The sequence below is a fragment of the Cydia strobilella genome, chromosome 23, assembly GCF_947568885.1.
Source record: "Cydia strobilella chromosome 23, ilCydStro3.1, whole genome shotgun sequence".
NCBI lineage: Eukaryota > Metazoa > Arthropoda > Insecta > Lepidoptera > Tortricidae > Cydia > Cydia strobilella.
Genome location: NC_086063.1, coordinates 7,948,540 through 7,965,941, shown reverse-complemented (window position 1 = coordinate 7,965,941; position 17,402 = coordinate 7,948,540). Strand labels below are relative to the sequence as shown.

The 17,402-nt window shown below is 36.6% G+C and overlaps 1 protein-coding gene and 1 long non-coding RNA gene across 2 annotated transcripts in view; both read left to right on the top strand.

Annotated features, from left to right (window-relative positions):
* The window catches only part of LOC134751884 (E3 ubiquitin-protein ligase CBL), a 137,732-nt gene extending 128,765 nt beyond the window's left edge, over positions 1–8,967 (top strand). The window contains exons 12-14 of the mRNA XM_063687430.1: positions 274–848; positions 1,555–1,706; positions 3,146–8,967. Of these exons, the coding sequence (XP_063543500.1) occupies positions 274–848; positions 1,555–1,706; positions 3,146–3,363 (945 nt within the window). The 3' untranslated portion in view covers positions 3,364–8,967. The remainder of the gene's footprint in view (positions 1–273; positions 849–1,554; positions 1,707–3,145) is intronic.
* A 5,205-nt stretch (positions 8,968–14,172) lies between these two features.
* LOC134751912 (uncharacterized) lies at positions 14,173–16,746 on the top strand. Its single transcript, XR_010128717.1, has 2 exons — positions 14,173–14,407; positions 16,417–16,746. It is a non-coding gene; the product is annotated as an uncharacterized LOC134751912 (long non-coding RNA).
* Positions 16,747–17,402: the final 656 nt, after the last annotated feature.

The window sequence follows — 17,402 nt, the reverse complement described above, 5'->3', positions numbered from 1 at the left end:
ATACCTAATGTAATGGGCCGTATCTGTCCCAAATGTGGCTTTTCATCAGAGATGGGTCCTTTGCTTTTGTTTTCTAAAATGGTATTTACAATTCGAATATATATTGCAAAAAATACATAAAAACATGAACGCTGAAAAACCGAGATACGGAAATTGAATACTTTGATTTGTATGAACAATTGAACATAATACCGGTATTCGATCCCTAGTTTCAACATCAATTTTTTGACGGTATTTGATGGATTAACTAACCTATTTTTATTTTTATTGTAGGTACCACCAGACCCAAGAGCATTCGAGAAGCCTCGACGAGCGAACACACCACAATCCAACAGCCGACCCCTCCCCGCACCCCCTCCCGATAACTTTGACGACCGACCCGACAGATCGGACAGACTACCCGACAGATTGGACAGAGTACCGGACAGATCGGAAAGAATACCCGAAAGATCGGAAAGAATACCCGACAGATCGGAAAGAATACCCGATAGATCGGAACGAATACCCGACAGATCGGAAAGGATACCCGAAAGATCGGACAGACCCGATCGATCGGGAGAAAGAACTGACAAACCAGAAAGGCTCCCAGAAAGAGAAAGAATACCAGAAAGAGAGAGAATACCCGTACCAACGGAAAGAGAACACAGGCCTGTTCCGGCGGAACGCGTTCTCGAAAGAATACCCCCCGTTCCAGCAGAAAGGGAACATAGGATAGAAAATAGAATACCAGAAAGAGATAGGGTATCTGTCCCCGACAATAGAGAGAAAGTAGTGCCTTCAGATAGACTAGAATTCCCACCAGTAATACCAGAGAAACCAGACAGGATATTTGACAGGGTTGAAAGCAGGTAAGAAAATTATACCTACCTGTTACTTTATATTATTGATAATTAGCCTAATGCATGAAGTTTTATTTGAACAAACATGTTACAAATGCATTTCCGTTATTAAATTATCATTTAATAGCTTAAAATAATAAATAAAAAGTACAAAAATTTGCCCGCGAAAAGCTAGTGAGCGAAACGTCACGTGACGTCACGCGTTCGACAGATTAGTTCACATAAGTGTCATTAGTAGCAAACGCCAGTTGGACCGTCCAACGTGTGACGTCATCACGCTCTGTCGAATTCGCGCCAAAAATTATGAGCGTTTCAACCGCTCTAAACACTTTTTCTTACAATCCAAAGAGCACGTATTTTCGGTAGAAATGACATAAAAGCTCCTAAATTTCTCAAAAAAGAAGTGTAGTGTAGTAATAAACAATAGCTTAAAATAGTTATTTACGATACAAGTGCGGAAAAGAGGAAATTCGAAACGAGTGGCGATAAATTAAAACACGACCGCAGGGAGTGTTTTAAATCGACACGAGTTGCAAATTACCTATTTGCACGTGTATCGTACAACGTTTTACAGTGCATATGGCTATTTAAACTTTCGACATATGTACGAAAAGTGCTCTTTTACGCACTAGTGCGAGATAGCACCATATGTACTGTAAATTGTGTTTTAGTGTAGGTGTATGTGTGTATTTAACAATGATTTCTGCTCCCACAGAGCGCCGCCGCGGCAAAGGTCGTTGCCCTCGAGCAATAGCGGAGGGGACATCCAGCCGACCAAGTCCACCACGATGCCAAAGTTCCCGTCGGAAGAGAAAGATCCGCCGTATGAGAATGTGGCGGCGGAGAGGAATGAACTAGCTGTAGCACGTAAGTTTCAATTTAAGAATATTTGATGGGTAGAACCGCGGCAACGGGGGGAGACATTCAACCAACCAAGTCAACGGCGATGCCAAAATTCCCGTCGGAAGAGAAAGATCCGCCGTATGAGAATGTGGCGGCGGAGAGGAATGAACTAGCTGTAGCACGTAAGTTTCAATTTAAGAATATTTGATGGGTAGAACCGCGGCAACGGGGGGAGACATTCAACCAACCAAGTCAACGGCGATGCCAAAATTCCCGTCGGAAGAGAAAGATCCGCCGTATGAGAATGTGGCGGCGGAGAGGAATGAACTAGCTGTAGCACGTAAGTTTCAATTTAAGAATATTTGATGGGTAGAACCGCGGCAACGGGGGGAGACATTCAACCAACCAAGTCAACGGCGATGCCAAAATTCCCGTCGGAAGAGAAAGATCCGCCGTATGAGAATGTGGCGGCGGAGAGGAATGAACTAGCTGTAGCACGTAAGTTTCAATTTAAGAAAATTTTATAGGGTAGAGCAGCGGCAATGGGGGGGGGAGACATTCAACCAACCAAGTCAACGGCGATGCCAAAATTCCCGTCGGAAGAGAAATATCCGCCGTGTGAGAATGTGGCGGCGGAGAGGAATGAACTCGCTACAACACGTAAGTGTTAATGAGTTTCATAATTTCCCGAAAGCGTCCACTTTCGGCCCGCTGCGCTAAACGAAGTTGCCGCTTTCCGGCTTCGTCGAACAGAAAAATAGTGTACACGTCTCGGGCATTAAATAATGGCTCCTCTACACGATGGCCCAGCGTAGACCAGTCCAAGAGACGCATTTGAGCGTTAGAGGAAGCAAATGATATTGCTATCTCATTTCACCGCATAGCCGCGTCCCTTGGACTGGCCTACGCTACGCTGGGCCATCGTGTAAAAAAGTCTCAGATCACATGAAATTGAGTCGCTTAAATTCAAACACGGGTAAATCCAAGTATCAGATGTTGCGATTTTGGTATTAAGAAAAGGTAATACGGTAGATATTTCCTAAGAGGGTCGAATGGATTTACCCGAGTTTTCTTATTTTACTGCCCTAGGTATGTAATACTATTTACGTAGGTAATTGAAGATGTACCGTAAAGGCACCCATGACCCAGTTGATCCATCTATAGTCCAGTACTACAACAATAGTCCACGCGTTTAATATGAACAATTAAATTTTTGGATTCTTGAGCTTTTTCTCCCATTTATATAAAAATATTTTGCGTAGAACTGAGTCATTCAAAGGGTTGGGTTGGGTTAACTGGTTCCAATATTGGACTATAGTTTTTCCAACTTTTTACGTAATTGAATGTCACTTTATGAAATAAATACGTAAAGAAATGTTATTTATTTTATTAACAATTGATTAAAATTCAATGATTCCGATTTCGGTCAATCAAAACTAACAAAAAAATATTTTCTATTCCAGCCAAAAAATTCAACCCCCTAACGCACGACAAAAACGGCCGGAAGTACGGTGAGAACGTCTCGTACGAAAACATAAATTTAGACTACATTGCTCGCTTAGTAGGCGAGGGTTACCCCAAAGATATCGTTGTACGAGCATTAGGCATCACTAGGAACGACTTGGAAATGGCGTGTGACATTTTACACGAATTCGGGTCGAAAGTTTCAAATAAGTGCTAGTTTTAATTTTAGTTCAATCGCTTAGTAAATGATGGGAAAACGTTAGACTAATTTTACCTTATAGTTTAACCTTATGTCCCATATTTGGAACATAAGGTTTCGCATTATGTCCATGGAACATGGTTTAACCTTATGTGCCATATTTGGAACACGCTCGCTAGTTTAATGTTCGCGTGGTATGCATCCTTCCTGAATTTATAGTACAAACATTGTTATAAATTGATGTTTATGATAAACTTGCGAGTTGCGAGTGTAATTAATGTGTTCCAAATATGGAACAAATTTACTGGACTGGTTATTTTAGCTTACAATTACAATATAATTTTTTTTTAACTAACGTAAAGTAAAGTTTAACGGTTTTTACCATCACTACCATCTCATTAGTTTACCACATTTTAGTTTTAGTCCGCGTTTGCTCACAAATTATCAGCTTTATTTATTAAATCTTCGCAAATTGTACATTTTGTGATAGTATCATTAACACCAATATTGTAATAATCGTCATAATATAGACTCATATAGATAACTCTGTAAGCAATAGTGATCGTTCCTACTTCAACTTAAGACGCATTTTGTAGTAGCTGTACATTGTCCTACCTGTATCTTGTAAACAATTACTATTGGGTGACTTTGTTATACAAAATTAGTGACTGGTTAAAAATAAAAGCCATTTTATTTAACCGTTTGACCGCCAAAGAGAGTCGCGCATGATCCTTGTCTGAATGCCCGATGGTTGATATTGGGCTGTCCCAATATCGACCTTCGGGCATTCATAGTCATAGTCATATCATTTATTGCATACATGTGTTTACATTAGGTCTTATTTATATCTTAGGTTACAACATGCACCCGTTAGGGCATAGCAACATAGTTACCTAAATAATACTTGGTCTAAATTATATTTTAACAGCTCACAACAAGACAAGGACAAGACAAGACAGACAAGGATCACAATGATGTTACAGTAAATATTAGTACTCGTAACGTAACCAACGTATCACATGACAACGAAGAAATGTAGAAAGCAACGACATCTGGCATTTGGTGATAAACACGTACAGTTTATTCAAGATCTTGAAACCAATAGCGTATGGTATAATCAAAGATTTATTTGATTGTATTTTAAGATGTGTAAAATCTGAATGATAATCGTGGCCGTTGTTTTACAACCGAATTTGACGATTGTCAAATTCGAAGCATGGATGGGCCCCATTTTATTGAATGTTGTACAGGTTTTTTTTATTTGGCAATTTTTATGTTATTTATACTCAGAATCAGGCTCTTTCCTACTAGGAGGAAAAATGTGTCCTAAAAATACCATAGGTACATTATTCGTTCCTTCCATTCCGTTACCTTCATACAAAATCTATGAAAAATGGTATTGGAATGGAAATAAAAATCTTGGGACACTTTTTTCTCCTGGTAGGATCGAAAGCTCGTAATTTTGAGTAGAAATATCCATATTAAAAAGTGTAGTGTGCAAATTTAAATAAAATGGCCCGAATATGTAATAATAATTTAAATGAAGTGAAGTGAAGTGATAGTTGGTTGAAACTGTTATCCTCTTGTAGTGGTAATTTCCAAAAGAAAACTTTTACATCCATTAATCATAACCTTCAAAATAAAGTACGCTACTCATCAATTTTATAAAAAAAAATTGAATTAAATTCGTGATGGATGACGAACACGATTGATAATGATATGATTAACGATTTTATTTTCTATTAGCATAGTTTAAATATATAATAGTAATTCAAATTAAAAGTCGCCATTGTTGTTAATCTCGGTGTTTTTGTATTTAAACATTTGTAAATAGTTTTTTAAATGCCTTTTTAATCTGACGAGTGGCGAGATGTTTCATATAACCTATACGGTTTCATTTCTAAAAAACGTGTGATAGTATTATAGGCTTATTGAAAAGCAAACTTAAAACCATAGACGATAAAGCACATTTTTATATAACGACGTATTTATTTTGCTTCGACCTTAAAGCGTAGTAGTCACAAACAATTTTAATTCCAGTTTTTTTTTTCTTTCTAATCAGTATTCATCTTACTCATAAGCTAATTTCAGTAAGCATTGTAAATATATTTGTAAAATAAATATTACTTATATTTTCATATGAAAAAAATGCTGTCTTAAAACTACTTAAATAGTCGTTCATATAGATTATATTTTTTTTAATGTGTATAATGAATGATTGTAATAAAATACAAATTTTGACACTCTGACTTATGACATTTGCAATATTAATATTTAGCATAACTATTCTACTTTAAATTGTTGATGTAAATATATTTTTATTGTTCGAACTCTGATACGGGCATCTTCCTTTTTTAATGAAGTAAGAAACTAGTATAATTTTAGTTGAACATTGTACGAGCTTAAACTGCACCAATGTTTTTTTTTATTATATCTTTAAATTTACATTTTCTACTGACTTATTAAATTGACAAATTTATTAATCTACATACAATTCTTAATTTTGACTTTAAATAAAATAGAAGAGAAATTTTAGCATTATAATTATTCAAATAACACAACTATAGACTAAGCAAGATTGGTCAACCGAATTGTGGTATTTACGTTTTTTTTTTAATTTAGCAACCCACAGCAATCGTCTAACCAATAATCTATCGCTTGAGAAAATATAATCGAAAATACCACTAATCGGTCTGGGTATATTGCCATAAACATAGCTGTCATCTGCCACGAAATATTCATAATAAATTATCTAAATAGCGAAATCATAAGTCCATATAACTTTAACAATCTCTGTGTAAGTAAAGACATCCCATAGTACATTTTTCGTTAATATCCGAAAAGATGACATAATTCGTGACCTAAATTTCTCCGCTTGTATTTATTAAACTTACTTTTCTGATATTGCACACAAATATTTACCCTGTGGGACATATATGACCCATTGAAAAAATTATCTTAAGCTTCAGATCAAAAACTAATCCTAGGCATAATCCTATTGACACAGAAGGTGCAGGAATAATTAATTTTATTATCGCTTATCGCGCTTTAAATAACCTGACTGAATTTTAGTAGTTAATGTTTTGCTAACCAATGACATGAGAAGAAACAAGCCATATAGGTTTTAGTATCACAAAACTTTACCTGTTTATAAAATAAATCATAACAAGAGCTCTTGATAACTTAAATTAACTGTTTAAATTGATTTGGTCTCGAAAAAATCGGTGTCTTCTACACTGTGTTTTTCAAACTTGAATTTTGCTCAATTTAAAATTCTGATAACCGTATTTGGTACGTTATTGAGTTTTTCTGTTTTAATTTAACCTGTTTGCTTCTTTATTCTTACGTCATTGTTGCTATTTAATTTTCTATATAATAATTAATCCAATCCATTGTAATCATACCCCCGTAATTTAATATTACCATTGTAATAATATTAAGTAGATTACCAGGACCGTAAGGTATTTATGAATAAATACATATCCACCAGTGCGCTAGTCAAATTATATACTTGGGCATAGAATGTATAGCAAATGTGTTTGTAATAATACTTCGGATATATTTGTTTTTACGAATTTATCCGAAGTGATATCTTAAAAACGTTGCACAAATCTCTAGTTCTAAGTGACCCATTACAAATTTAGCTGTCTCAAGATAAAAAGGGCAAGCGATTTATAACGCGATAAAAAAATACATTAGGGTAACTTTTTGAATGGTCCATTTTTACTACATTAGAAGCACTGCATACCCAAGTAAGACTAGTTACCAAAGGTAAGAGTGTTACCAATGTATAAAGTGATTTTATAGTCATCCTGTTTTTAATGTTACCTAAATGCACCGAATAGATACCTATTATTACACACATAGCTGTATATTCTTGTCCAAAGTTGTAATAATAGTATCTTATAATCTTAGGCTGTGTATACACTATCGCTTAGTGACATTGAATATAAACCATGATAAAATATTAGCGACAACAAAATAAATCATGTGTATACAGTACAAGTGACAAAAATCTAGTTTCATTATTTTGCTGCATTAATTTCACAATAACATGACATTTACTCGCATTATTTGTGTATAAAATCATTATGAACACAAGAAATGCAAATGATGCACTTTATTTGAATTATAAAGGAAAATGGAAATCATGTGGGAACATTTACATTATGAACTAACACGAACATGCCTTTATTATTCTTGAGCGAATGAGATAAATGTGTCAGTCCAAATAAAAGGGTAATTTATCATTCAGTGAGTCATATTTGACCCACAATGCAGGGACAGTGTTAAGGAAATTTGGGACAAGTTTGCAACATTGTCAATTTAATAAAGGCAATGAAGTAATTCCTCGTTTGGATTAACGGGCTTTTCTGTTTTTAATGTTATTTCTACTCAGAATCATGAGCTCTTTTTATCCTATAGGAGAAGTGTCCCAAAATTTCCATACATTTTTCGATCGTTCCGTTCCGTTACTGTCATATAAAAACGGTAACAGAATGGAATTAAAAATCTTGGAACGAATAAGCTCGTGATTCTGAGTAGAGATTACATACAAATGTCTAAATTAAAAAAAAGTGTAAGCGTACAACTTCTAGTAAAATGGCCAACCTATATATTAAATCACATTTACAAACGGGTATATCGCGAATTTATTTTATTACGTCGGTTTAACGGCTTTATTTATAAAGGTAACAAAATAAATTCGCGATAGACCCGTTTGTAAATGTGATTTAATATGTGTTCAAACCGCGAAAGTTTTAAATGTTGCAAACCTATATTTTGCCCTTATATTTGGACAAATGTGTTTTCGGTTGGTAATGGCAATGTAGAATGATTATCATATCAAGCCACATCAAGCGAATACCTCATTATACAAACCTGTGAGTTTACTAACGTTTCTTGTTAAATTTGGAAGCTACGATGGGTTTGGAATGCGAAATTAGAACATTTGATACTGTTTTTAAAGTAAGGACCCGACTGTTTCTATCTCTATCGTATGTTGCTGTCCCGCACGCCCAATGGCATTGACCGCCGGCATTATAGGCAGGACTATGCGGATTCGTTTGATAGAAACAGGCGGGTTAGTGTACTTAATTCTCCGTGCCTAGCGTCCTTACTTAGTGTTTGAAAAATATATTTAAACTTATAAAATTATGTTGATACTATAAGTGAATTCATGAAATCTAAAAATATATCTGAATGCATAAAGCGTCTTTTTAATGCGGCGTTTGTCATGTGTTTAATTAAAAATAAGATAAAACATACGTTGATTTAAAACGAACGTTTTATCTTATCGTGAAATAGTTAAATAATAGTTTCGAATGTTCAAAAGAGTACTGACAACATAAAGGTTTGAATTATTCGTTTGTGTTATGTATTAAGTTTTTAATTTTGTTGAATTTTTCGGTGGATCTGTATTTTTTATCAGTTAATGAAATTAGCTCGCGGATCCACGAAAAAAAAGGTTATGTTTTTCTTTTCGTGGACCCGTGGCGGATAAAGGATTGTTTAGTTGGTAACTGTTCGAATATTTGGCTACGATTGGATTGTTGCTGAGGCTGGCTGGTTTTACGCTTTAGTAAGGATATGTTGCAAATATATTATAATTCAGTAAAATTATTTTTCTCGTTTTAATTTTACCTGAAACACACTCACACTCGCTGACTCAGGCTGACTCAGATCTGATGTTGGTTTTGATACGACTAAAAAAAGTCGTACGTCTCGCGCGCCAATCAACAAGACGATCGTCAAGGTCGTATCAAAACCAGTTGTAAAACGGTACCAAATTGTTGAATCCCAATCCAGCACGTAAGAGTAAAATAATTTAGCACAATCACACACTAGACTGTAATCATCATTCTAAAATACTAATTTCAATTATTTTCTATTGAACTGTGATTTTTATACTCCATAGTTGAAACGTGGAGTGGACTATAAAACTAAATTAAGTTTACGTAACAAATAATAGCTTGTATAGACTAGTGAACATGATTTATAGTCGGGAGATTTTATCTTTACTACCTACATTGTTTTTAAATTTAGTTATAGCGGAATAAGAAAATTTAAATGATTTTGCTGTGGATTATGTACATTTTACAGGTAAGTAAAGCAAAATTAAATTGTTTTGATCATTGCCAATGTTATGCAAATCATAGCGTAGGTAATTTTATTTTTTACTATCCTACCTGATCAATGTTACGTTTATGATGCTCGTATAATATTAATCATACTTATATATGTATGTAAATGATCCCCAAATGGTGGGAAAATGCCGATGACAGGGTCGAGTGGAGAAAACGAGGGGAGGCCTTTGCCCAGCAGTGGGACACCAAAGTAGGCTAATAAAAAAAATATGTATGTTGGTGTAGGTAAATTAGAAATTATAATCTGCAATAGATATCACTAAAGAAATAAACAAATTTTTTATTCTTACCACTTACCTACATGGTTAAATTTTTTACACCTCAGCAGCTCGAACAAGCCTACTTTCCTCACTCCAGGGAGTGAAACAATGTAGCTTTTTAATTTAGTGAAGGCCATTAACTGCCACTTCATACTTTTATTATGGTATCGTATCGTATCGTATCGTATCGTGTCGTGTCGTGTCGTGTCGTGTCGTGCCTACATTTTAACCTTTAATATGTTCTCACTACTGAGGTGAAAAATTATGTGTGTAACACGAGAGCAAAGTTATTTTACATCTCGTGTTTTTGAGTCCCTCGCTACGCTCAAGATTCTACCTTAGAATTTTTCGCTTTCTCGGTACTCAAAATAAACACTCGCAAGAAAAACCAACTTTCCTCTCTTGTTGCACAAATAACTATTACAAAATATTGAACTTTTTTTTCAGTTCTACGTATCATGTCATTACCCAATCCACACTGACTTTGAAAAACTGGGCGAAATGACTATAAATGATGAAAAATACAACGTTTTACGGCTAAGTACTCACATAATAAAAGAAGAATCAGAAATCATGGGTAGAAGAGATAACAAACGATCATTTCCAAAACTTTGGCACCAATGGTCAAGCTCTAAAAAAAGTTTTACTGAAAATGTTCCAAATATGGAACATACGCGTTCATTACGAAGACAGGAAAGAAATGATGGGTCTCCCAGACTAAAAGCAATTCGTTTTAGAGGTCTATCAGGCTTTCGAAAACGGTTAAACGTACGAAATAAGACACATAACTCATTACGAACACAAGAAAAAACTGCGAGTGTCACGCAAAATGGTACAGAAGGCACTATAGTGTTCAGCATGTATTGTCCGTTTTTAGGGCAGCTTCAGTTCGTTCGTAGATACAATACTGTTACGTATGAGCCTTTAGAATGGTGGCCATGGACTACTACTACTACTACTACTACTACTACTACTACTACTACTACTACACCAAAACCCAAATAAACCCAATGCGACTATTACACTAAAACCCAAATAAACCCAATGCGACTATTACACTAAAACCCAAATAAACCCAATGCGACTATTACACTAAAACCCAAATAAACCCAATGCGACTATTACACCAAAACCCAAATAAACCCAATGCGACTATTACACTAAAACCTACCAACAAATCTGGTTATTACGATTTATCGCATATTATGCTATTTTACAATGATCGCTGCTGTTCTCATACACATTTATACAATTTATACTTAGCTTTTCGCTTAAAGAGTCCCCGGCAAGCTCGGCCGAATTGCTCCTTCCCGTACAAACGTAGTTCCGCTCTCATTTTAAAACTACGTGTTGGATATAATGAAACTTTGCATGTACAATGACATGAGGTATATCTAGGTCAGAAATTAGTTTATATAGCTCCAGTTTATAAAACATACGAAATAGAACAAGTTTTGTATGAAAAACTAGCTGTATTTTTTAACTATGGTATCTGAAGCTACATAAACTAATTACAGACATAGATATACCTTATCCTATTGTAAGTACAAAGTTTCCGAGCAATCTATATAGCTAGTCGGTTTAAAATGAGAGATTGTATGGAGAACCGCGCTTGCCGGAGACCCCTTAAGCGGGTTTTATTGTAGGTATTTCTTAATGGCATTGAAGTCAGCGGCAAGAGGTTAATAAACCTGCGCTTTGCTGACGACATAGTCCTCTTCTCCCACACGTCATCACATCAGCAACAAATTGTAACCGTCAGATTAAGACAGGATCGAGATTGGCGCGGAGTCGAGGGCGCGCCAGCCGCCAATCAGGAAGAAATACTGCGTACTGCACCGATACCGCGACGCCAAGTGGGGAAAGCGGCCTAAGAAACCACAATTTACTTTTTTGTACATAGTGTTCGTTTGTCTTTCATTTTTATTTTTCTCAATTGCTCAAAGGTTGACTGGATGAGATCCCTTATAGGAATATAATCGCCTTTGTACATTGTATACTTTTTATTGTATCTTAACCTGTCTTATGTACAATAAAGTGTTTAGGTACATACATACATACTGTTATAGGGACCATCATTCGGCACGAGAGGTACCTACCTACCTACCTAAAGACGCCTTTAAATGTCAGACAACTAAATGAGAACCCTAATCATCAGTGACAGTTACCGAGGTGACAGCGGGCAAAATGTCCACGGCTCAACTTGTCAAGGTCGCGGCCTTTTGGTGAACAAGTTTATTATTGATTTTCACGTTACAATACTCTTCCCTATTATTCGGTTAGTGGTACCTTAGCGAAAATAATTAGTTGTACAACTTACCCTTTTATATTAAATTAGGAATTTTTACTTTATTTCTACTTACTCATCACAAGCTCTTATAGAAGAAAACAATGTGTCCCAAGGTTTTTATTATTTCCATTTTGTTACCATTTTTCATAGACTAAATAATTTACTTACATACAAATTCCGACATCGAAAGTAACGGCCCAATTCGAGAAATGAATTAGAGATTCACTAGATATAAAATAGTAAAGATGTGACATTTCACGGCAACAGGTACAATATGGCGGCTGGCGCTTACGTCGCATAGCGTCGCAAATTATTGCGGCGCTATGCGACTCAAGCGCCATCCAATATTAATTGGAGCGGCGTTAATAATAGCGTAAGCTTCAACCGCCATAAGGTACCTTTACCCGTGGGACGTCACATATCTTTACTATTTCATATCTAGTAAATCTCTAATTCATTTCCCGAATCGCGCCGTAAGTCTACACCCACGTAGTCGTCACCGTCAGGTTGTGACTCTGATGATAGTTGCATATCTCGTTTCCTTTTCTCGAACCTGCCTGCAATATTTGTAGAAACTGAGTAGTTATAGTTGGTCAAGCAAATCTTGTCAATAGAAAAAGGCGGCAAATTTAAAAAATGTAGGTGCGAAGGGATCTCGTACCTTAGAAAATTTGAATTTCGCGCCTATTTCTACTGTCAAGATTTGCTTGACCAACTATAAAACAAATATATAGCTCGTTTTTGCCCAGAACGTGCAAGTTGTGGAATGAGCTACCTTCTGAGGTGTTTCCCTTGCGCTATGACATGGGGTTCTTCAAGAAGCAGGTATTTAGGGTTCATAAAGGTGGGCAACGCATAAGTGGCTCCTCTGGTGTTACTTATGTCCATGGGCGGCGATGACTGCTTCCCACCAGGCGGCTCGTCTGCTCGTTTGCTTCCTGTTACATAAAAAAAAATATAACTGCTAACCCGCGAAATCACTTAGTGCTGAGTAGGTATCAGTGTAGATATTTTTTTTACTTTAGTCAATAACTATGGGTAAGTGATAAAAGCGTGTCAGTAAAAATAAAAACATTCACTTTATTAAACTTTATTGGCCCGTTTGTTCCATTGCAAGATAATGATTATATTAATATTTTCATACTTGCCGATAAAAATGTCGTTGAAATCTTCATTCGTTACGCAGTTAATGAAAATACTAGGTACGTTATGTTATGTTTGATAACAAAGTAAAGTCGCCTGCAATAATATGTAACACAAGTTACACAACGAAGGCCGCAACAATATCTGATACTGTATCTATTGTAGAGCCATAAGAGCGTGTCATATATTTTTGCGGCCTTCGAAGAATAACATAATATGGCAACAATATGCATAAACGCAATATTTCACCGACCAAATCGCAATTTCCTTGTTTTCCACGGCTTCTAACTCTTCTAAGCGATAGCGACGTTACATGCTGACGTCACGATGTTTAGTTTAGTTTATTTCTTTCATAATGATAAATTATTCCTACACTAATCTATATGAATTCATATTATGATCGTCAATTATTCGGCATGCAAACATATATATATGAAATGTCAACAATGATAAATCAAAAACAATACAAATTATGAAAAACGAACAATTATAAGTTAAAAGGTATTGGAAAATTACCGTCATATTAAAACTAAATATATGATGGAATACATGTCAAACAAAAAAGGTATAGATGTAATGTCATTTTGTATATATGAAGCGTTTCGTCAGTAAAGTGCGGGTGCCGAAGTTTAACTTTTGTGACTTTTGTATTACTTTAAGACAATGGGTCCTATACAGACATTTGATCCTCAAAATAAACCTGATCGATCAGTCGAGTGATGGTATCAGTACCATTCATAAAATTTTTTAGAATATCCTTTATTATTGCAGGATTTGCAGGTGACTTTACCTTCCCTCTGTACCCGCGACCTTCGGATTAAAAGTCGCACGCTCTTACCGCTAGGCTACCAGCGCTAATTCATCTGGTTGAAGAAATAATCTCAATAAAGCTTGTGTTGTGGGTACAAAATGACAATAATTATGTATTGGACCAATATTCGAGCTAAAAGCAAATAAATGCCCTTACAGTTTAGAATACAGTACCAACTTCATAATAAAAGTCCTTAAGGAACCGTAAATGATTAATAACCACGGTTTTTCACACATTATAATTTTATTTACGCCCGTAACTAAACAACGAAACAAATATATTTCTACACGCTTTAGTTAGTTGATTAAATCGCGCAGTATATAAAACCAGCGCGTGAGTGGATCTATCATACGACACCATGAAGTGGCTTTTGGCGTTCTGTGTGGTCGTCGCACTGATTTGCACGGCGCTGGTAAGTAATACATATTATCATCATCAACATCATCATCATCATTATCATCATATCAGCCTTTTACTGCCCACTGCTGAGTGCGCCTCCTCGTCTTCGAGTAGGTACGCCACTTGTCCCGGTCCTGAGCAAATTTCATCCAGAAGTGGTCCACTGTCTTCCGAATGTCGTCAGCCAACGGCTGCCAGGTGCTCCGTTCGTCCGAAAGCGGCGATATTCACCTACCATCACTCCGCCTGCGACATGTCCCGCCCAACTCCATTTTAGTTTGGTAATAATCATCATCATATCCGCCTTCTATCGCCCACTGCTTAGCATAGGTCTCTCTTCGAGTACGCCACTTATCCTGGTCCTGAGCCAATCTCATCCAGAAGTGACCCGCCCCGAATGTCGTCCATCCAACAAGCCAATGGACGCCAGACACTCCTTTCATCTAAAAGCGGCCACCATTCCGTTAACATTTTGGCCCACCTGCCATTACTCTGTCTGGCAACATGTCCCGTTTAGCTCCATTTAAGTTTGGTAATGACGTATCCGACGTCATATACGTCATTTCGTAATAAAGTATCCCACAACTTGCACCTTGGTTCCTCACTCGGTCGGTAAATAGTTATTTGTGCAACAAGAGAGGAAAGTTGGTTTTTCTTGCGAGTGTTTATTTTGAGTCCCGAGAAAGCGAAAGATTCTATAATTGAATCACGAGCGAAGCGAGTGATTCTAAGGTAGAATCTTGAGCGTAGCGAGGGACTCAAAAACACGAGATGTAAAATAACTTTGCTCTCGTGTTGCACACATAATTTTTCACCTCAGTAGTGAGAACATATTAAAGGTTAAAATGTATTGCGAATTACACAGAATAAACAGAAAATAAAAGTATTATAATATGTACGATACGGGACGGGACCGGACCGGACCGGACCGGACCGGACCGGACCGTACCGTGCCGTACCGTACCGTACCGTACCTTACCGTACCATACCATATTTTTTTTAAATAAAAGTATGAAGTTCATGGCCTTCACTAAATTAAAAAGCTACATTGTTTCACTCCCTGGAGTGAGGAAAGTCGCACTTTCCTCACTCCAGGGAGTGACGAAAGTAGGCTTGTTCGAGCTGCTGAGGTGAAAAGTATATATTTAGATAAAATATTTTACAAACATCGATATACAAGATTTCATAGTCTGAAGAATTCAGCAGTCATTAAAATAACGAGATACAAGATGTTCTGACGACTCGTTAAGAACTCCTACCCTTAAAGCTCTATTTCTGTCCTCTAATGAAGCTACTTTGGAATCATTGTTCCTAATTGCTTTAAATTCCGTCGAATTGTTGTGTTTAAATAGGTACCTTCTAAAATAGGATTCTATTAATGTAGTCCTCTGAAAATTCTACTTTAGAACCGCTAGTATCACTACTGTCCGCGCGCGAATTCCGTGCATGGTTGAGGAATGTTAGGAATGTTGGGCGTCATGACAGAGTGGTGTCATTTTGTACGTACGAGCGCGGCGCACACCCCCCCCCCCCCACTTCCTCGACCTCCGAATGCACGGAATTGGCGCGTACAGTACCTGCACTAAGGATTCTATTATAAGTATTAGTTCTCGTTTCTCTAAATATAGTACTTTAGAACCTCAATCCTTCTCTCTGGTTTCTGTTCAGATCTCTTGATTGCTATTGTTTCTATTTCTCTCCTCGCTTTCTCCTCCTAAATTCAGAATTATCAATGTGATTGCCCCATAATCTCAGCTCTTGTTTGTTTTTTTACCTCAGAATCCGTGTGTTTAGTATAATCTCAGTTTGTTCAGCACTTTAGGAGATACTTCAGGAAATTGTTCCTTGGGGCAAGGCGGTTGTATTTCCTAAGAAGAGATCTTGATTATGTAGCGTTCCTTCTCATATACTGATATGACCTGGATAAATACCTCCCTAAAGGAATACACCATCTGTACCTAATAATACCTGTGGCCTACATAATGTCATTAATTTTCTTTGTCATTTTCATCTGTATTTCAGGGTCAAGATTTCCACAGCCGCTATGCCGAGCTAGCGTCCCCAGTACCCAGAAACGTAGACGTACGTCAACTGGTCGACACCCTAAGATCTGCTCATAGGGACTAGGTCCCTATAGTACGAGTATGTCCACGGCGTCCGCCATTTTGTTTCAATCCACCATCTTGAATTACCGTCCGTGGTTTGCTTCTATTCGGATATGTCCCACTAGATGTAAAATTTGAAATTTATGTTAGTATGTAAGCAAGTAGATATTTTATTGTTATTGGTGATGTTTTTGATGTATTTGTATTTATTGTATTAAAGTTACGAGGTGTGCTTTAGTCGAACAAATGTGTTGTTTTCTTTTGAAATCATCTCAACTTTCTGAATCCATAGTTATAATAAAGACTTAGGTCCTAATTAGTATTTTTCGAAAGCTAATAACATTGTTAATAGTTATTTGTTTTTCAAGGGGTAAAGTGGTTGTTTAACCCCTCGTGCTAATGTTAATACCCGATCAGGCAAAAGATTTAGATTTTCTCTCTCGCTACGCTCGTGGTTCAATAAGGGAAATCTTAACCTTTTGGACACCAAATACTACTACTACTATTTTTCTGTTCGACGGAGCCGGAAAGAGTGCCGAAACGTGACGCTTTCCGGCCGAATGGCAGAATAGTTATTTGTTATACAAGGGTGCAAAGTTGTATTTTACCCGCGAGTGTTTCAACCCACGAGAAGTAAAATACATTTGCACCCGTGTGTAACACAAAACTTTTCCCCTCACTATAGCGAGGAAAGAGCAACATCCACAGGCGTTAGATCATCTTCATCACTGAAATCACTAATTTTTTTACGATATTATAACAGAAAACACTAGAAATTCTGATTTTTACGTGAGTCGGTGTGAAGAACAGTAAAAATTTTGTTGACAATGTTGACATTTCTGTTCTGACGTATGAAATGTCAACGATGCGTTTTGAAATTGCATCGACTCAACTTGTGCGTTC